Genomic DNA, 21,344 nt, shown 5'->3' with positions numbered 1-21,344 from the left:
TGATCTGAGACCGTTTAAATATTTTGTTACTCTGAAAATATGGCAGTATGAAGCTAAACCTTTAGCTTGACGGCTAAAGCAATGCTAAGATTTCCACGGAAACGATCAGCGGACATCGTTAAAGTACTATTGGTCTACATTCTTCTTCTATGGTAGCAGCCTGGGCAGAGTAACAGCCAACTTTAAACTGCGCCATCTGTTGGCACAAATTACAATAGAAAACATTATTGCGACAACACGTTTTTGGGGAAAATAACAGAGATTGAAACTTTATTGATAATTTGTCCAAGTTGAAAAATGCCCTCCTCCAAAAATATCGTGTGACAACCTCATTGCCTTACAGAATTATGACGTCACACACATGTAGAATCTTACCACCATTCTGATCCTTTGATCCTTTGATCCAAAAATCTATAAATAGCGGTGAAGAGCAACGACTTTTAGTCCGTTTCTCGCAGCATTGATGTGTGCAGCATTGAACCGTTCGCCAAAAAAGCCTTTTGAAATATTTGGATCCTTTGCAATTCTAACTGTATCCAGACCCAAGATGTCTCAAACAAATCCAAAGGGACAAGAAGTTGACCCCTACACTCTTCCCTGGGATGAGCCACTAGACTCTTCCCTTTCCTCTCTTCCTTGGTGTGACCAAGTGGAACTAGAGGAAAAGCGTTTGGAAGAAATGGAGGATGAAGCGCTCAGAAACACAGAGAAGATGAAGTTCTTGATGGAGGAAAATGAGCAAAAGAGCGCTCAACTAAAAAAGTTGTCATGCCAGCTTCAAGAAAAGGAAGCTATTATTGAGGAGAAACAACAAGATCTCCATGACATGGACAAAAAGAACCAGGAGCTCCAAGGAAAGCTTGATGAAGCCCTGCAACAAAATAAAAAACTTGTCCAAGAGAAGAAACAAGACGCCACGAAGAAGAGAGGGCTGCACAGCAATCTCCAAGAAATGGAGCTAATGTACAGTGTATACAAAAAAAAGCTTGATCACACACTGCAAGAAAATGAAAAGCTTCTGCAAGAGAAAAGGCAACAGGAGTTAAAAGAGAGAGAAATGCATTCCAAGCTTCAGAGTATCAAGCAACACAATGAAAGCTTGCAAGGAAAGCTTCATGAAGCTCTGCAACAAAATAGAAAACTCCTCCAAGAGAAGAAAGAAGATGGCATGAAGAAGAGAGGGCTGCACTCCAATCTCCGAGACATGGAGCTAATGTACAGTGTTGACAAAAAAAGGCTTGATCGCACAGAGCAAGCAAATGAGAAGCTCCTCGAAGAGAAAAGGGAACAAGAAATCAAACAAAAAGAAATGGATTCCAATCTGCAGAGCATCAAGCAACAAAATGAAAGCTTGCAAGGAAAGCTTGATGAAGCTCTGCTACAAAATAAAGAAATCCTGCAAGAGAAAGAGCAGCTGGACAGAAAGCAGGGAGACATGGAGTGCCAACTCCAGCTCATGGAGGGAAACGACAGGATGCTGCAGGTAAAGTTGGATGAGACACTGCACAAATATCAAGACCTGCTTCAAGAGAGAGAACAGCTGGTCAGTAAGCAGCGAGAAGAAAAACTTCTTCTCCAGGAGTTTGAGAAGAAAAACCTAAACCTGCAAGAACTTTACAACAAAATGAAGTTCAAAGCATCTGAGCTGGAAGGAGAAAATGAAAAACTACAAAAACAGGAGGCAACATCTAAAGTGCTGAAAGAAAGGTTGGAAGAAAAACAAGCCGAAAAAGAAGAAGTGGTGAAAAAATGCAACAAGCTGCAGAAGCAAAACACTGAAAAAATCGAGGAGCTGATCCTCATCCTCGAGAAAAAGCAGAAAAAGAAAAAACGCTTCTTCTGGAGGAAGAACACTCCTTCTTTCACTACTGCCAATGTCACCTCTTCTTCCCCCACCTCTATTCCAGCTTAATTCCCCCCCCCCCCCCCCCCTAACTACTAACACCTCTCCCATCTCCCCCATCTCCCTCCCCTCTCTTCACAGTCACCCCCCAACCAGTCCCGACAGTTGACTGCCCCCTCTAGAGCCTGGTTCTGTCATAGGTTTCTTCCTTTAAAGGGAGTTTTTCCTATCCACTGTCGCCTCGTGCTTGCTCAGAGGGGATTGTTGGGGTTTTCTCTCCTCTCTCCCTTTACATCCCACCCACCCCCACCTTTTCTTTTTTCTTAATAATTGAACAATAAAAACAATTGGCCGCTAATTAAATGTGTCAAATCAATGTCTTTATTCAAGAATACAAGAAATGGGTAATAGCTGCATGTGTGTTTGTGTGTGTGCATAATATGCATACTTTACGTGTTGGATCCAAATCCCACAAGGAATTAAATAAAACAAGAAGACAAACAAAAACAAATATTTCTCTCCCTTCCCAGGTCAGGAATCAGGATGAGGAAGAAATGAGGTCAGATCAGTGCAGGTTTTTGCACTACTGACATAAAGTTTCTGCTGATTAAAAAAAAGTATGTCGATATTTCTGAAATACATTTGCAAACAAATAACTTTGACAACTTGTGTTTTTTCATAAAAGAAAAATCAGAGAGCAGAGCTGGTAAAACAGCTTAGCTCCGCAGGTTACAGGAGATCAGATGCCAAATACTTTTCATGACAGTCTTCGTTATTGCATAAATCTCCCCTTTTATCATTGATCAGTAAATCACTGCATATACATTCATCTAACCGTTATAATTTCATGAGGAAAGATTCTCAGATGACTGAATGGCGGTTTTAGTAAATGTTGAACTTTATTGTGATTTCTATTTTTAGAATCAATAGCACACATTTTGATTTCGTTTTGCAAGCTGCTGATTTCACACAGATCCACTGCCCAAACGTGCCTTTGAGTTTTTCATCATTTAACAAGAATAGGCTCAGGCAATCATTGTGTAATTAGGCTTTGGGAAGGTCTGGGGACAGGTATGATGGTGGTGGTTTTAAAGCACTGTGGCACAACCGCTTGACTCAGGGAGATGTTAAAGATGCCTGCTAGGACATCAGTCAGCTGGTCAGCACGGGCTCTGAGCACGCGTCCAGGTATATTGTCTGGTCCAGCAGCTTTGTGTGGGTTGACTTTAGTGAGAGTCCTTCTCACACTGGCCGTGGACAGGGACAGCACTTGGTTGTCTGGCAAGGGGGTGGCCCTCTATAGTCCGTCTTGCATCCCATTTAAACAAGTGCGTGTTCACACTGCCCCTGGATGTCCTGGCCTCTGAGGTTAAGGTGTACGGCTCCTGGTTGTCAACTGACCAATTTATCATGGCAAAGCCTGTGGTGGACAAAAGATAAGAGGCTGATGATAAAAATGATCCATGCACGCCTTATGACCTACAGCATGTGCAGTTAACACAGCTAAATGGCTGTGAAATTGTAAAATTACTTTTGAAATAAAGCTATTCAAAGTCAATTAACTGTGACTATAATAATAGCAATGTTAGCCAGCAAACACAACGTTAGCACTAATTAAAATAAGCTGCTAGGTGATGTTACTGTTTCAAGTTCTCTCATTGTTTGACATGTAGGGCAGATATTTTGGTGACACTGAGATTAGCCAGACACTAAACAGCAGTGTAATATCAACGCTAGATTAGATGTTTTCTAATCCGATAAAATGACATTATTCCTGTTTATAGAAGATGTTTGTCGTCTGTTTGTTTGACTGACAGGAACAGGAAATAGTGGTTGGAAATTACTGTTGGTGTTACATGAGGGTAAAGAAGGGCTTTAAGCACCTGGGTAAAAACTGGACCCATGATGAAACACTACAACAAGTACAACATATTCTCCAGTTTTAATATGTGACCATACTGTGCAGACTGCTGATGAGTTACACGGTTACATTTCATTAATCATTGTTAAACTAAAGTGGTAAGCAGTTACTTTATCCTTTCACTTAAAACTTCCAGGAAAAACACTACCTTGGCTACTTTTGTGCTTACATTTGATCTATGCTGGGTCACTACTTTTGCACTATAATGCTGCTGCTGACACCTTGGTTCACACTGACAATTAGAAAAAAGCTGATAGGAAAAGAAGGATGGAAAATGCCTGGAATTTAGTTACACTTGCAAATACTGCTTCCTCCAAACTGCAAGCATCAATAAAATGTTACAGTATTGTTTTCTATATCTGTGCATATATCCTTATTGGTAGTTTTCTTGAAATAGAAGATCTTCATTTAAAAAAAAAAAAAAATCTCTGATAACATTGCTGAAGCTAGCGCCCACCCCTACTGCACGTACTGCAAATATAAAACTGATATATACTTACATCATGAAGCAGTTGATGTCTTGTTTCTGACAAATACAGTAAAGAGGTGCGTTCTCCCCCTCCATACCAGTGTTCTCAGGCACTGGTACATGGTCAGTGTCAGACACTTCACTGTCCTACAACATACCACATAGGACCACATTAGAAATGACATGTATGTAGACATGCTAATTATACCTGGCTAAATGGATGCAGTAACAAAATGTTACTTAACTACTCTAGTTATTAGTTTCCAGATGTGTGCAGTTGCTCCAGTCTTACTGACAGTATACTGTTTCAAACACCAGTGCCAACATTTTATTTTTTAAATCTTAGTATGATTCTGCACCAAGACTTGTGGCCTGTTGCTCGGTAACTTATTGTCTGACTACATTAACTACAGTTCATAAACATCATTCATTTTCTCCTACTTATTTTATTCAGGTTGTATTCCAGCTGTCATAAGGCAAAAGTACACCCTGGACAGGTCGCCAGTCTGTTGGAGGGTTATTAGAGAGACTCAGACAACCACTCACACCAACAGCCAACTAACCTAACCCCGCGCATGTCTTTGGAGTTCAACACCAGACTGGCCGAATCACAGATAAGCAGGGTGTCTGTGCTGCAGAGCACAGCTGTGTCAGAGACTCTCGACATCAATGTAGCGTTAAGGATGCGGAGCGATGGGTGCACTAACGTAATGAAATTATGAGAGTGATCGTCATTGTCTCTATGCTGTTGCGCTCTTATTCGTATTACTGAAACCATATATCTATTCTAGCTCACCCTAAAACTGTGGAGAAAATTGATCTGTTAATAAACGTGGTCAATTATTTGGGAATGTTCTGGCAAGAACGTCGCATTCTTCCGGTGGGGAAACTAATCATAATACATAATAATTATAATAATAATAATAATAATAATAATAATAATGACAACAATAATAAATATAATCACCGGTAAAGTCAGTTAGCGAACACTACTGGCATGTAATGCCAATGACGACCATTTCACAAACTGTCGAAAATGCTCAAAATGTTGTCGGCACCAAAAGTGAAGGGCTGACAGTTGTGTTTATATACGAACCGTAAGCGCTAATGTTGGTTAGCATCAGCTAAAGCGAGGAAGTTTGACACTTGCAGAGGCAGTGAACACAGAGAGAGCTTAAAAACGCATTGTGGGGTTTTTTAGTCTTTGCTTCGTTGCTTTGGGATTTTTTTTTTTTTTTTTTTTTTTTGCATTAAGACGTTGCCCACAAAATTACAGATATAACGGTGATTTAGCTGCTCGTTGGATAAACCCATGGACCTTAGAAAAGATCAACACTACTCGGATGTAAGCACCCGTGTATAACACAATAGGCAAAATTACGCTTGCTAACCTTTCCACATCACAGGCTTCACATTAAATAAACATTTTTCAAATACTCACCATGATCTGAGACCGTTTAAATATTTTGTTACTCTGAAAATATGGCAGTATGAAGCTAAACCTTTAGCTTGACGGCTAAAGCAATGCTAAGATTTCCACGGAAACGATCAGCGGACATCGTTAAAGTACTATTGGTCTACATTCTTCTTCTATGGTAGCAGCCTGGGCAGAGTAACAGCCAACTTTAAACTGCGCCATCTGTTGGCACAAATTACAATAGAAAACATTATTGCGACAACACGTTTTTGGGGAAAATAACAGAGATTGAAACTTTATTGATAATTTGTCCAAGTTGAAAAATGCCCTCCTCCAAAAATATCGTGTGACAACCTCATTGCCTTACAGAATTATGACGTCACACACATGTAGAATCTTACCACCATTCTGATCCTTTGATCCTTTGATCCAAAAATCTATAAATAGCGGTGAAGAGCAACGACTTTTAGTCCGTTTCTCGCAGCATTGATGTGTGCAGCATTGAACCGTTCGCCAAAAAAGCCTTTTGAAATATTTGGATCCTTTGCAATTCTAACTGTATCCAGACCCAAGATGTCTCAAACAAATCCAAAGGGACAAGAAGTTGACCCCTACACTCTTCCCTGGGATGAGCCACTAGACTCTTCCCTTTCCTCTCTTCCTTGGTGTGACCAAGTGGAACTAGAGGAAAAGCGTTTGGAAGAAATGGAGGATGAAGCGCTCAGAAACACAGAGAAGATGAAGTTCTTGATGGAGGAAAATGAGCAAAAGAGCGCTCAACTAAAAAAGTTGTCATGCCAGCTTCAAGAAAAGGAAGCTATTATTGAGGAGAAACAACAAGATCTCCATGACATGGACAAAAAGAACCAGGAGCTCCAAGGAAAGCTTGATGAAGCCCTGCAACAAAATAAAAAACTTGTCCAAGAGAAGAAACAAGACGCCACGAAGAAGAGAGGGCTGCACAGCAATCTCCAAGAAATGGAGCTAATGTACAGTGTATACAAAAAAAAGCTTGATCACACACTGCAAGAAAATGAAAAGCTTCTGCAAGAGAAAAGGCAACAGGAGTTAAAAGAGAGAGAAATGCATTCCAAGCTTCAGAGTATCAAGCAACACAATGAAAGCTTGCAAGGAAAGCTTCATGAAGCTCTGCAACAAAATAGAAAACTCCTCCAAGAGAAGAAAGAAGATGGCATGAAGAAGAGAGGGCTGCACTCCAATCTCCGAGACATGGAGCTAATGTACAGTGTTGACAAAAAAAGGCTTGATCGCACAGAGCAAGCAAATGAGAAGCTCCTCGAAGAGAAAAGGGAACAAGAAATCAAACAAAAAGAAATGGATTCCAATCTGCAGAGCATCAAGCAACAAAATGAAAGCTTGCAAGGAAAGCTTGATGAAGCTCTGCTACAAAATAAAGAAATCCTGCAAGAGAAAGAGCAGCTGGACAGAAAGCAGGGAGACATGGAGTGCCAACTCCAGCTCATGGAGGGAAACGACAGGATGCTGCAGGTAAAGTTGGATGAGACACTGCACAAATATCAAGACCTGCTTCAAGAGAGAGAACAGCTGGTCAGTAAGCAGCGAGAAGAAAAACTTCTTCTCCAGGAGTTTGAGAAGAAAAACCTAAACCTGCAAGAACTTTACAACAAAATGAAGTTCAAAGCATCTGAGCTGGAAGGAGAAAATGAAAAACTACAAAAACAGGAGGCAACATCTAAAGTGCTGAAAGAAAGGTTGGAAGAAAAACAAGCCGAAAAAGAAGAAGTGGTGAAAAAATGCAACAAGCTGCAGAAGCAAAACACTGAAAAAATCGAGGAGCTGATCCTCATCCTCGAGAAAAAGCAGAAAAAGAAAAAACGCTTCTTCTGGAGGAAGAACACTCCTTCTTTCACTACTGCCAATGTCACCTCTTCTTCCCCCACCTCTATTCCAGCTTAATTCCCCCCCCCCCCCCCCCTAACTACTAACACCTCTCCCATCTCCCCCATCTCCCTCCCCTCTCTTCACAGTCACCCCCCAACCAGTCCCGACAGTTGACTGCCCCCTCTAGAGCCTGGTTCTGTCATAGGTTTCTTCCTTTAAAGGGAGTTTTTCCTATCCACTGTCGCCTCGTGCTTGCTCAGAGGGGATTGTTGGGGTTTTCTCTCCTCTCTCCCTTTACATCCCACCCACCCCCACCTTTTCTTTTTTCTTAATAATTGAACAATAAAAACAATTGGCCGCTAATTAAATGTGTCAAATCAATGTCTTTATTCAAGAATACAAGAAATGGGTAATAGCTGCATGTGTGTTTGTGTGTGTGCATAATATGCATACTTTACGTGTTGGATCCAAATCCCACAAGGAATTAAATAAAACAAGAAGACAAACAAAAACAAATATTTCTCTCCCTTCCCAGGTCAGGAATCAGGATGAGGAAGAAATGAGGTCAGATCAGTGCAGGTTTTTGCACTACTGACATAAAGGTTCTGCTGATTAAAAAAAAGTATGTCGATATTTCTGAAATACATTTGCAAACAAATAACTTTGACAACTTGTGTTTTTTCATAAAAGAAAAATCAGAGAGCAGAGCTGGTAAAACAGCTTAGCTCCGCAGGTTACAGGAGATCAGATGCCAAATACTTTTCATGACAGTCTTCGTTATTGCATAAATCTCCCCTTTTATCATTGATCAGTAAATCACTGCATATACATTCATCTAACCGTTATAATTTCATGAGGAAAGATTCTCAGATGACTGAATGGCGGTTTTAGTAAATGTTGAACTTTATTGTGATTTCTATTTTTAGAATCAATAGCACACATTTTGCTTTAGTTTTGCAAGCTGCTGATTTCACACAGATCCACTGCCCAAACGTGCCTTTGAGTTTTTCATCATTTAACAAGAATAGGCTCAGGCAATCATTGTGTAATTAGGCTTTGGGAAGGTCTGGGGACAGGTATGATGGTGGTGGTTTTAAAGCACTGTGGCACAACCGCTTGACTCAGGGAGATGTTAAAGATGCCTGCTAGGACATCAGTCAGCTGGTCAGCACGGGCTCTGAGCACGCGTCCAGGTATATTGTCTGGTCCAGCAGCTTTGTGTGGGTTGACTTTAGTGAGAGTCCTTCTCACACTGGCCGTGGACAGGGACAGCACTTGGTTGTCTGGCAAGGGGGTGGCCCTCTATAGTCCGTCTTGCGTCCCATTTAAACAAGTGCGTGTTCACACTGCCCCTGGATGTCCTGGCCTCTGAGGTTAAGGTGTACGGCTCCTGGTTGTCAACTGACCAATTTATCATGGCAAAGCCTGTGGTGGACAAAAGATAAGAGGCTGATGATAAAAATGATCCATGCACGCCTTATGACCTACAGCATGTGCAGTTAACACAGCTAAATGGCTGTGAAATTGTAAAATTACTTTTGAAATAAAGCTATTCAAAGTCAATTAACTGTGACTATAATAATAGCAATGTTAGCCAGCAAACACAACGTTAGCACTAATTAAAATAAGCTGCTAGGTGATGTTACTGTTTCAAGTTCTCTCATTGTTTGACATGTAGGGCAGATATTTTGGTGACACTGAGATTAGCCAGACACTAAACAGCAGTGTAATATCAACGCTAGATTAGATGTTTTCTAATCCGATAAAATGACATTATTCCTGTTTATAGAAGATGTTTGTCGTCTGTTTGTTTGACTGACAGGAACAGGAAATAGTGGTTGGAAATTACTGTTGGTGTTACATGAGGGTAAAGAAGGGCTTTAAGCACCTGGGTAAAAACTGGACCCATGATGAAACACTACAACAAGTACAACATATTCTCCAGTTTTAATATGTGACTCCTTCTTTCACTACTTCCAATGTCACCTCTTCTTCCCCCACCTCTATTTCAGCTTAATTCCCCCCCCCCCCCCCTTAACTACTAACACCTCTCCCATCTCCCCCATCTCCCTCCCCTCTCTTCACAGTCACCCCCCAACCAGTCCCGACAGTTGACTGCCCCCTCTAGAGCCTGGTTCTGTCATAGGTTTCTTCCTTTAAGGGTAACTTGCATTAGGAAATCTTTGAGCTGAGGAGGAGAAACACTGAGCTGGAGCAGCTCTCTCACACAGAGGACCCCACCCAGTTTCTACACAACTACACCTTGCTGTCAAGTCTCAGTGAAGCTCCCGACTCAGCCAGCATCAATATTCATCCTGAGAGGTACACCAAGGATGTGACGGCAGCTGTGTCAGAGACCAGAGACAAACTACAGGACATCCCCAGTGAGGAATGGACAAAAACCTCTCTGAGAGGAACTGAATGGGATGTCTTACTGTCACAGACAGAGCCCATGACCAGAGATGAATTCTTAAATTATAAATGTCAGAACACATTCAATCTAAACACAACACACCAGCGTATTGAATGTGTCCAGAGCTTAAAAGTAGAAAATAGTTCTACTTAAGGTGAAAGGTATCAAGATCACCCAGACAGATTCACTGACTGAAAATCTGGCTTTCTGTTCATAAAATTACATTTATGAATGTGGAACCATGGGCACATGGTAGCATTAAATAATTTAAAAAAATTATAGCATCAAATGCGGAAGCATCTTTGCCCCCAATGATTATAGCAAACAATTAAAATATTCATAGACTAAGAAGCAAAATAAGAAAAACTATTATCAACCACAAGAGTCTTCTTTGATTTCAGTCCCCGTTGCTGATTGGTCGCATTGTTATGGCACATGAGTTGACTGACGCGGTATTCCACCAATTGGATTTGCTTGACGTCTCCACTCTCGCCAATCAGCGCCTGGGAAATGAAAACACACTTGAGTCTTCTCCCTCTTCCCTTCAGTGTGTGTGAGAGCAGGCTGTAGCAGGGCTGATGCAAAGTTGCATGTAACCGGTTAGCAGTGAATACCGGTCGTCGGCTTTGGAGGTTAAATTCCGTATTCTTTAAATATAAAACTAGCGCGTTTTAGCGGGCTGCTGCTGCAGTAACAGAGCCGAAATGGCGACGGAGATAACGAAAGATGTGGAACAGATCTCAGTAGGTAAGGAAGGAGAGTGAGCTAGCTGGTTAGCTAGCTCCCACAGACATGTGTGGCTTTAATATTGCATCAGTTGCAGAGATGTTAGCAGTTAGCCTGCTGTGTAACGCCGATTTCTGATTCTGTCAGGTCTCTGGAATGATATGAGCTAATATGTGGCATGATCACACATCGATCGGCCCTTCTTACCGCTGCAGAACCAATGAAAGTCATTATACAAACGAAAACATTAGCAAGGATATGCTAACATTTAGCCACGGCAGCTGTCAGTTTGCAGTGGAGAAGCAAAAGGAGGCTGCGGCAGACCTGGATTTGAATATCTCACCGTCTTTTATTTAATTGATCAAACCAACATCTAACCCGTGACTGTATTTCAGTCTGTTTTAATCAAGCAGAAAACTGAAGGTACTTTCGGTTTCATTTTAGGGTGTCACTATGATAGAATTCACACATATGTGGTGTAAATATACAGCAGATTTTTACACATTACATGTAAAGTTCGTGTAACGATAAAAAGCGTGACAGTCTTAGTCTTTACCATTGCCTGTTGTTACCCGGAGGCTGACTATTTTACATGTCAGATATTTGAACACATGATGCAATCTTGCTGATCACATTGCTCAGTGGTATATAGTACGTGTGAAAGGTACTGCATCTCCAAATTCTTCACCAGGACTAAATTGGAATACAGTTTTATTTATATAGCGCCAGTCACCTCATTAGCTTTATATTACAATATTAAAGAGGGAACCCCAAGGGTCACACGGTCACTTATGAGGATGTACTCACTTTTAAAAGGAACCAGAATAAATGAGAGATGGTGCAAGATGACCTGATCCCATAAGCTTGAACAAGTAAAGTTTGAAGCCTGAACTTAAAAGTACAGAGGGTGTCTGCCTCTTTGTCTGACATTCTTTAGCTATCAGGAAGATCTCCTGTGTAGGAGCCGGTTGCTGAAGGCTCTGTCTCTGATTCCTCTTTTGGAAACTCTGAGTCTGAGAACAATGTTCTCTACTAGGATAATTTGGTACTTTGAGGTCTGAGATATGGTGGGGCCTGATTTTGCAAGACTTTATATATGAGGGGCAGAAGTTTAAATTCAATTCTCATATAAGAGGGCGCTAACGTGGGAGAAATGTGACGTCTCCTTCTTGTCCTTGTTAGTACCGATGTGTGGAAGTATTTTAAATGTGTTTTGCTCACAGCATTTTAATTCTCTTGAGTGACGAGTAAGCCCTGCCTTGAACGCAGGTAAAATCTAAGAGATTGCACATATTGAGAAAATACTGAGCCGACTGTGCTGGTGTTTCTCAGGTGAGCTGTATGTGTCAGATAAATGTGGCAGCGACCAAGACGGAGATGGCACGGAGCAGAAACCCTTCAAAACTCCTCTCAAGGTAACTTGTTTGTTTACTTCAGATGTGCACGGGTAAAAATGCTTCAGGCTGCATGGATTGTGGGATGTCTGTCAGCACCTCACTGTGTCTTTGGATCTTCACAGGCTCTGTTGTTTGCTGGAAAGGAGCCGTTCCCCACCATCTTTGTAGAGTCCCAGAAGGAGGGAGAGGTTGGTTATATTTATAGATGATCACTTTAACAAGGATAGAAATCCAATCTTTACCATTTTGAACCCAACTTTGCAAGTTTTATTCCAGTACCAGCTGCAGCACCTGTTTTTACTAACTGTTATTAATGACTGATTCAGTTCATTTTCCTCCTCGTCTCCCTCAGCGCTGGGCGGTGATCTCTAAGACACAGATGAAGAACGCAAAGAAGGCTTTTAACCGCGAGCAGATAAAGAACGATGCCAAAGAAAAGAAGGAGGTTTGTGTCTAACCTCGAGATGTTTCCTACAATCAGTGGGTCACAAAACATTCTACAGATTCATCCGTTTTGTGCTTTTCTCTTCATTATGGCTCCGCTGTGTTTGTCGTAAAGGCCGAGGACAACGAGAGGAGAGAGAAGAACCTGGAGGAAGCCAAGAAGATCGTCATTAAGAACGATCCCAGTCTGCCTGAGGCTGAAGCAGTCAGTCTTTCTTATTTTACCTGTATTTTGGTTCCTGCTCCTGTTAGAAAGTTTGGTTTTAAGTCTGATTGAACTTGAACACAGAAGTTAGCAAAAAACAGTCCAAAGAACAGCAGCTCTGAATGCAGCCTCATTTCCAGCTCCATCTTTTTAGTGTTAGACTCAGAGTAGCTTTGCATGATTCACAGTTCAAAGTAAACAGCTTGTTTCGTTTCTATCTGAAATCACTGAATGACTGCATTATGCTTGATTTATGTTTACATTTAATTTGAAATATAAAGCCTGAGCTTTTGGTTGCTTGCAGATTTATAAACCTCCTTATTGGGAACCGTTTTATGAGAATTAATTGTTGTAAAAGAATATATATGAGAAAAAATAAGAACAGCCCTCTTAACCTGTTCCTTAAAGTTTCACTTTTTGGTTCTTTACATTCATTTTTAATATTTTGCAGCGGATGCAGCGTTTCTGAATAAAAGTCACATACAGTTTAAAAACAAAGAAAGTAGATTAAGCTGAAAGTAACTGGCTTTGTGTAGATAGAAAACAGTTCACAGACGACATTCCTGAACCAGAATGGTTTGTGTGGAGCGATAAGCTTTGGCTGGTTTGCTGCTGTTTGAATTGAGCAGCTGAAACACAGAAGTTTGTTTTAAACCCCAAACTAGCTGAACAATCAATAGAAATATAAATATGACTCCAAAGTCTGAATCATTTCACTGATTCTTCTTCTTCCTGGTGATGATTTAAAGATGATTGTTGTCTTTATTTCAGGTTAAAATCCATCGTCTCCAAGAAAAGAGAGGCCAGAGGGTCAAAGTGTTTGGATGGGTTCACCGCCTCAGGAGGCAGGGTGAGGAAACAGTCGATCCATTCAGTATTTACTCATTCTCATTTCAATTTAAGATTCCAAAGTCAGAGAATTCAAAACTGATTTGTTGCTTGTTATTCATTTATAATACAGACAGCTGCATTAAAGGCTTAAACGAGGATATTTCTGAATTATTTTGCATTTAAGAATAATGTCAAAATGACAAACTTGAAATGAAAAGATTAATTTGTAAGTTTAAGATTCTTTACTGACTGTGAAAAGAGAGAAATGAGTAAGATTCAGTTTTTAAGATTGAGCCAAATTAAGTTTTTTAAGAGGATAGAAATAATTAAAATGTTACTTTGAGTCAACATATGTGTATTATTATGTTTTTTTGCTTTTTATTTTGTCTCCTCCAGGGAAGAACCTGATGTTCCTTGTGCTGAGAGATGGCACCGGTTTCCTCCAGTGTGTCCTCTCCGATCAGCTGGTAAAGCTTCATAAACCCCCATTTTTAACCTTTCTACACTGTGAGCTACATGTTATGGTTAAAAATTAAATGTTCATGTCCTGTCACGGCCAAAAGTTTGGCACCGGTGTGGTTTTTCACAATCTTTGCTGCTTCTGTCTTTATTCACAGTGTTTCTGTGTTGTTGTGCAGAGTGATCAGAAACATATTCACAAGCTGCAAAGAGCTCCCTGGGATTAAAAAGTTGTTTGTTTGTTTTTTTGGGGGGGGATAAACGTTTAACTGCCGCTCCTAAAACATTTGGCCGTGAATGTAGTTCAAGACATTTCTTTTTATCCTCTACCACCAGGCCTAAGCAGAGAATCAAAGATTTAACAAAATCGGTGGGAGTGATTCATTTGAAGTTGGTGCTTTAAAAAGAAGCTGTTTAATTTCTGAAGTTGATTCTGAGTGCGACTCTCTGTTGTTCTTGTCTTTAGTGCCAGTGCTACAACGGCTTGGTTTTGTCCACAGAGAGCACGGTGGCTATTTATGGGACCGTCACTGCAGTTCCTGAAGGAAAGCAGGTAAACTCACCTGCTGCAGAAACCTGCTCTGCCTGTGCATGCTCACAGGAAACTAGGTCACCCAGAGCAACATGTTTACATGCCCCACAGTTCTTCCTGGAATCATCCTAACAAGAAATCACCGCATGACTGAAAGTGTATTTCAGTAATGAGATTTGAGTTTCTGTTATTTTTATCAGTGTACAGTAAATATGTTGTGTTAAACTAATAGTTGAACAGAACAGAAAACTTTGTCTTCTGCTAAAGTCTGAACCATGACTGAGGAACAACCTGAACAATCTAGTAAACCGTCTGTTTCCACTGATGAGCCTCCTCAGCCGTTACAGATGCTCTGCAGATGCAGGACGGAGATGTTCAGTGAGTTCTCCACGTCTTCTTTTCTCAGGCGCCCGGAGGCCACGAGCTGCACGGCGACTACTGGGAGCTGGTTGGCTTAGCTCCGGCGGGCGGGGCCGACAACCTACTGAACGAGGAGTCGGACGTGGACGTCCAGCTGAACAACCGACACATGCTGATCAGAGGAGAGAACGTCTCCAAGATCCTCCGAGTCCGATCCACAGTCACACAGTGCTTCAGGGACCACTTCTTCAGCTGTGGGTACTACGAGGTGAAGCACAGATTTATTGTGGATGCCAAAATGTGGTGGGGTTGGGTTTGTTTTGTTTTTGCTTCTTCACCTCTAACAAGGAAAGAAACCCCCAAACCTGATGACCTCACTTTTAGTCAGTGACACTCTGTGCCTCTGTCACAGGTTGAGAGTAGTTTTGCAGATTAGGAATCAGATCCACCTGAACTGAAAAGCTCCTTAGTCACGTCAAGTCGATGCTGCTGGCCAGATGCAAGCTAAATAGCTTTTTTCCAGTCTTCTTAAAGCAGCTGCTTGAGTGTAGCTGGTCACATATTCCACTGTCTTATCTGGGACCTATTGAAGGATTTAGCCTCTATCAGATAAGAGCCTGGTACTACATCTTCTTATCAAATCCAAATGCATTCAAATCACTTCTTCAGTTTGTTTATTTGATTACAGATATTTTAGTCATAAAAGTGCAGTTTAATAGTACAGAGAAGTCTCACTCGACAGCTGCTCGCTCAGAAATAAAGTCGGTAATAACTACAAACCGTTATGGTTGTTTTATTTTATCCTGCTTTGTGATTGGCCCGTTTCTCCTTTATTCTGAAAAATATGCAGCAGCAGTAAGTTTGAGGGTTGAGTGTGAAAAGGAGCAGACAGCTCGGCATCAGACTGAGGATCGCTTTGCTCTACAATAATCGTTAATTTATTTTTCCGGTGTAGATCACTCCTCCGACTCTGGTGCAGACTCAGGTGGAGGGCGGCTCCACGCTCTTTAACCTCAATTACTTTGGCGAGCAGGCGTACCTGACGCAGTCCTCTCAGCTCTACCTGGAGACCTGCATACCTGCCCTGGGCGACACCTTCTGTATCGCCCAGTCGTATCGGGCCGAGCAGTCTCGCACTCGCAGACATCTTTCTGAGTGAGTCGCCACGTTACAGCTTAAAAGCCTTTCTGCAAAGATCCATCATTTACTTACAGTGTTTTTATTATTGTCCTCCATGGTCAGATACACTCACATCGAGGCGGAGTGTCCCTTCATTACATTTGAGGACCTGCTGAACAGACTTGAGGACCTGGTGTGTGACGTGGTGGACCGAGTGCTCAAATCTCCCGCCGCAGAGCTGCTCTACGACATCAACCCTGTACGTGACGAGCGACAGTTTTGTGCTCCTGCGTCATTTTTCTAACTATTCTGGAGCATTTGACCTCATAACATTCACGTGTGGTAGTAAAGTTGATATTTTGTTTGGTGACTATGGCTTTTCCAGAACTTCAAACCCCCGAAGAGGCCGTTCAAGAGGATGAACTACAGCGAAGCCATCGAGTGGCTCAGAGAGCATGACGTCAAGAAGGACGACGGCACCTACTACGAGTTCGGAGAGGTGACGGTTGAACACAGCACATCATTCAGCTGCTCAGCTCATCTTATAAAGTCCCCAAAACGTCTGATATCAAAAAAAAAATTAATCAAACATATTCCAAACAATTCAAATTCATGAGTGCATACAATCCATTAAACATTCATCAATGTTTTATTAAGTTTTAAAACAGTCCCCTCGATTAAAATGTTAAAAATTTTCCAAAAACACCCACATCTTCATTCCTTAAAGTATTATTCACACCAGCTCCTCTGAACATCTAAGCCGGCCTACACTTGTGACAGACGAACAGGAAAGTGATCTTCAAAGATCCTGTCAGTAGCAGAGAGCTGCGGTTTTCAGAGACGCCTGTAGAGGGCACTATTGTACAACTTGTTAAAAAGCTCAGCTGTCAAACTTTGGTCTTTTCAGATGTTCTGCAATCATTTACAATTTATACTTCAGGTAGGTTTTCTCCTACCTGAAGAGTTTTTTATTTTGAATATTCATGAAGTCTTTCTTTGATTCTCTCTTTCTTTGACTTGCCTGTTGTGTCGATATTTCTCCCTCTGTCAGGACATCCCCGAGGCTCCAGAGAGGCTGATGACCGACACCATCAACGAGACCATCCTGCTCTGTCGTTTCCCGGCCGAGATCAAGTCTTTCTACATGCAGCGCTGCACCGAGGACAAACGCCTCACCGAGTCGGTACGAACCTCACAGATCCAGCTGCGGTGTGGCTGAAGCCTGGTTAGAGAGCGGGGAGGTCATGTCCTTCACTAAAAGTACAGTTTCTGTGTGAAGAGGAGCATGAGCTCTTCACTTCAACCTGAGCATTAAGTAGGTAAAAAGGTAAAGACTTAAAGTATAAGTAAGTTGGTGATGAGTGAGTTAAAGGCTCGGCAGGAGAGTGTGAGTGACCTGTGGTGTGAGAGACGAGGTGTAGAGCTTCACTAAAGCAGGTCATCTGTGACTAAAAACAATGTTTTATCTTAAAAATAAAGGCAGGACAGCAGAACGGCAGTTGTGATACAGCGGCATGTCAGGAAACAACCAGCGGCCTTATTAAGATATGATCTGATATATTCATTAAACACAGTAAAGGTTCAAAGTTCTTTATTTGTCACATGCATAGTTATACAAGTATAACACACAGTGGTCTGTCTCAAAAACAAAAAACGTGAGTTACCTGGATCCCTCGAGTATCGTATGTTTGTCTGTGCTGCAGGTCGACGTGTTGATGCCAAACGTTGGTGAGATCGTGGGAGGGTCGATGCGTATCTGGGACGCTGAAGAGCTGCTGGAGGGATACAAGAGGGAGGGAATCGACCCGACTCCATACTACTGGTACACAGACCAGGTAAATGAACACTGGTTTGACCTCAGATGTTTTGTGCACCTCACTACATCTTTACTTTGTGCAGTTAAACGACTCACGTGGCAGTTAGTTTGTAACGTTAGCTTGAATAAGGTTATCAAACATGTGCTAGTCGACGTTAGCCAGAAGAAAGACAGTTCAGGACTTGGGGACCAAATCCTTGTTCAGCTTTATCATTAGATAACAGTGGTTCTCTTATGGCTGATGCAGTGGCTTCCAAACTTTTTGTCTCCGAGGACCACCAAACAGGAAGTCAAGATTTTAAGGCCCACCTGGAATGAGCCCTAACGTTTGGCTTTATTGCATCACTGCATGTGTGTAGTTGTTGGTAGCTGTGTGTTTCAACAGGCTTCTGTGTGTGTTTCAGAGGAAGTATGGCACGTGTCCTCACGGCGGTTATGGTCTGGGTCTGGAGCGTTTCCTCACCTGGCTGCTGAACAGACACCACATCAGAGACGTCTGCCTGTACCCGCGATTCATCCAGCGCTGCCGACCCTGAGCACTCACACGCCCACACACACACACACACATGCAGTCAGTACACCCGCATGTGGCAGCGCACATTAAATGAAACCGAATCCATAGTTTGCCCGTGTAGCTTTCATTTCTGAAATCTGAAGAGTTTAAAACTTCACCATGCAACTCCTCAGAAACAAAGTCGGACGCCAGCTGTGCTTCGCCTCTAACCTTCACAGCTTCCTCCTGTGACTTCAAAAGTGCATCTGATCATGTTCAGTGTCTGATTATTAAACCAGAAATAAACAGTTGTTTCCTGTAAGTATCTGCTTCTGAATGTTGCAAAATATTAGCTCAGTCCACCTTAAATTCTTTGTTTTTCTTCGGGAAATTTGGCTTTAAACATTGAACCTGCAGCCACAACATTTACTAAAATAAGTCAGCCTTAAGAATATTTCAGGTGCTCCTGAACAGAAAGCTGAAAAATATGAATCGAAGAATAAAACAAATCCACTTTATTCCTGAGACTCATCGGTGCGTCCGTCCTCCTGAAGTCTGGACTCAGGAGAAATTCACAGCCTCAGCATTGCTTCTCCTGCACGTGGTCCTGGGAACATTTTCTCAAAACTGTTCGTCATTGGTGGTTTAGAAGTGTGACATACTGTACGTGTTGGCCTCAGGGGGTCTTATTGTGTTTCTGTTCTGCCTCTTCATCTGAAATAAATAAACTCTCACTCGATCAACTGAAGTTAAATAAAAATGTGATTCAGACGTGGCTGCTTTGGGCTTGTGTCCTTTTTTTTTTTCTCCTTTTAACCGTAACAAAACCTTAATTATTTAACCTAACAAACACTACAGGACATTTTAATGAAAGATATTTTATATTAACTATTTTTACTAAGTTCACACAACGTCTGGCCCCATGTCATGCTCATCATCTTGCGAAAATCTGTGCCTTTTGTTGCTGCTCCACATGCTACAACACCGCCCCTACAAAGTTCCAACAAAGCAACACTTTAAGATGCCGTTTTTGCTCCTTCCAGGCCGGATACTTTGACAAAATCCTCGTAGACATTTCATCAGATCAGCTTGGTTTTTGGTCGGATCAGTCTAAAGATCACAGTGATGCTATATTGCAAAGCGTTTGAGTTCATGTTGGAGGGCATGTCCATGGCCCTATTTATCTTATGTCAACCTTAGGACTGATGTTTTTGCACCAACTTTCTTTTGATTGGCTGCTCCTCACAAAACAGAAGGAAATTGCAGCGCTGCAGTTCCACTTATGACCACTAGAGGCTGAGATAATCCAACACTTGCTTATAAAGACTTTGAAGCGAAAGAACCCAAATGGCGACAGGTTGCGTCTGTGAGAACTTCCCCATCTGGCAGCTTTTGTTTCTTTCTTTGTGTTTCTGCTTAATTTAACTTCCTCTTCTTGTAAAAATGTTTTTAAGGAAGAAGGAAACATTATGCAAACTGGAGAAACTGGTATTATTTAATAGGAATGTGGGCCATTCAAACGAGATTCTGATTCAAGGAAATAGTTTTTTGAGCTCTTTAGTAAGGCCTGATGCTGTTTAAAACACACTTCTATAGCATTTTAATCCCTTATTTAATTAGTTTGATTACCGGGAGGTTGTTAGGCAAATGTTTGTAGACGCTTTAAAAAAAAACCCATCAAAACACATGTTCTGACAGAGCAAAGCAGTCGTAACAGGCTGTTTATGATCAGCATGGTAAGCCTTTGGCCACTTTTGCACCAGAAAGTGCAGCATAAAATACACAGCAGGTCAATGAACATGTGAAATGTTAATTATGAATAACTCATAATTAAATGCAGAGGGGCGTAATAGTGGGGATCAGGTTGGATCAGCTGCAGTGTCAGGTGATCAGGTGTGTCACAATTATAGAGCACATTGTGTGTTTCGCTTTTTCTGTTTAAATTAACGTTTCTCTTCTTGTTTCCAGCTCTGATTAAACTCTGATACTTTATCTCCTAACACATGTCTCTTAACACGCCGCCTGTGGGCGTGACCAGCACGGCCGTGGGCGGGGTCCTTTAACGTTAAGATGACGCCACACTGAGATAACGATTCTACGTTAAGCACGCCACGGTAACAAAGCAACAGACCGGAAATTGACTCAAGCTATTTCTATAATAAAAGCACGTGTTCTTTTTCTTTTCTTTTTCTCAGTTTAAAGCAAAAACAAAATAGATATCGAGCAAAGGGCTTGTACAATGCAGCTTACAATCCGTTTCTATATATAATTTTACTGTCATAAATACAATGAGAAATGTGAAATATATGTTCAGTTTAATTTATTCAATTATTTTTTGTATACTTACCTTCTTAAATCCCAAATAGTTGTAATTAGAGTAAAATAGTTCACTAATCTCTGGAACTGACATGGTTTTCTATAATTTGTGTAATCTTTTGTATGACCTTGTATTTTTCTTTTTTTCTTCCTTTTATAAATTTTGTTGTTATTTATTTATGTATTTACTTACAATAAAAAAAAGCTTCAGTTTTACTGTTTTTGTTGTTTTGTTTTAGTTTTGATTGATTTTATTTTATGTTGTGTTTCATTGTCTTTATTCTAGATTGTCTTTTATTATTTATTTTGGCTTTTTTTTCGTTGAACGTTGAGGGAAAAAATATTGCTGAGAAGATTTAATTACAAATAATAAAATGCATTGACCAAAGACTAATACTACATGCTTGAATAGGAATGTAAAAAATAAAAATCCGACTTTAGGGGACAAAAAAACCTAAATGTCCTATGTTGTAATACCACTTCCAGTTCGGAAGTGCCTGATAAATATCCTTCATAGTGTAATCATTAAAAAATATAATAGTGACATCCTCTTATGAGGAAATTATCCAGGACACATATTTTAGTTTTTAAAGCGTTTAAATATATTTTAAGAAGATATACAAGTGAAATCTAATGAAAAAGATGACATTACATCAATGCAGTTTTTGTAACGTTTAGCTCGTGTTAGATTTTGTTTCGAAACTCTAAACCGGAAGTTGT

The 21,344-nt window shown here is 41.1% G+C and overlaps 1 protein-coding gene across 1 annotated transcript; it reads left to right on the top strand.

Annotated features, from left to right (window-relative positions):
• Positions 1-10,454: 10,454 nt before the first annotated feature.
• nars1 (asparaginyl-tRNA synthetase 1) lies at positions 10,455-19,083 on the top strand. The gene is made up of 15 exons (XM_085278928.1): positions 10,455-10,673; positions 11,985-12,067; positions 12,172-12,237; positions 12,402-12,494; positions 12,609-12,698; positions 13,470-13,548; positions 13,926-13,996; positions 14,455-14,541; positions 14,927-15,148; positions 15,836-16,035; positions 16,123-16,258; positions 16,385-16,498; positions 17,051-17,182; positions 17,703-17,834; positions 18,220-19,083. Exons 1-15 carry the CDS (start codon positions 10,631-10,633, stop codon positions 18,349-18,351), a joined length of 1,680 nt encoding a protein of 559 aa, XP_085135054.1. The 5' UTR covers positions 10,455-10,630; the 3' UTR covers positions 18,352-19,083.
• The last annotated feature ends 2,261 nt before the right edge of the window (positions 19,084-21,344 follow it).

This window comes from Mchenga conophoros, linkage group LG7, assembly GCF_057382185.1.
Source record: "Mchenga conophoros isolate Kocher_MC1m ecotype Shallow Benthic linkage group LG7, M_conophoros_male_GT1.1, whole genome shotgun sequence".
Taxonomy (NCBI): Eukaryota; Metazoa; Chordata; class Actinopteri; order Cichliformes; family Cichlidae; genus Mchenga; species Mchenga conophoros.
Note: the sequence above shows the minus strand (reverse complement) of the source record. Positions and strands in the feature narration are given on the sequence as shown.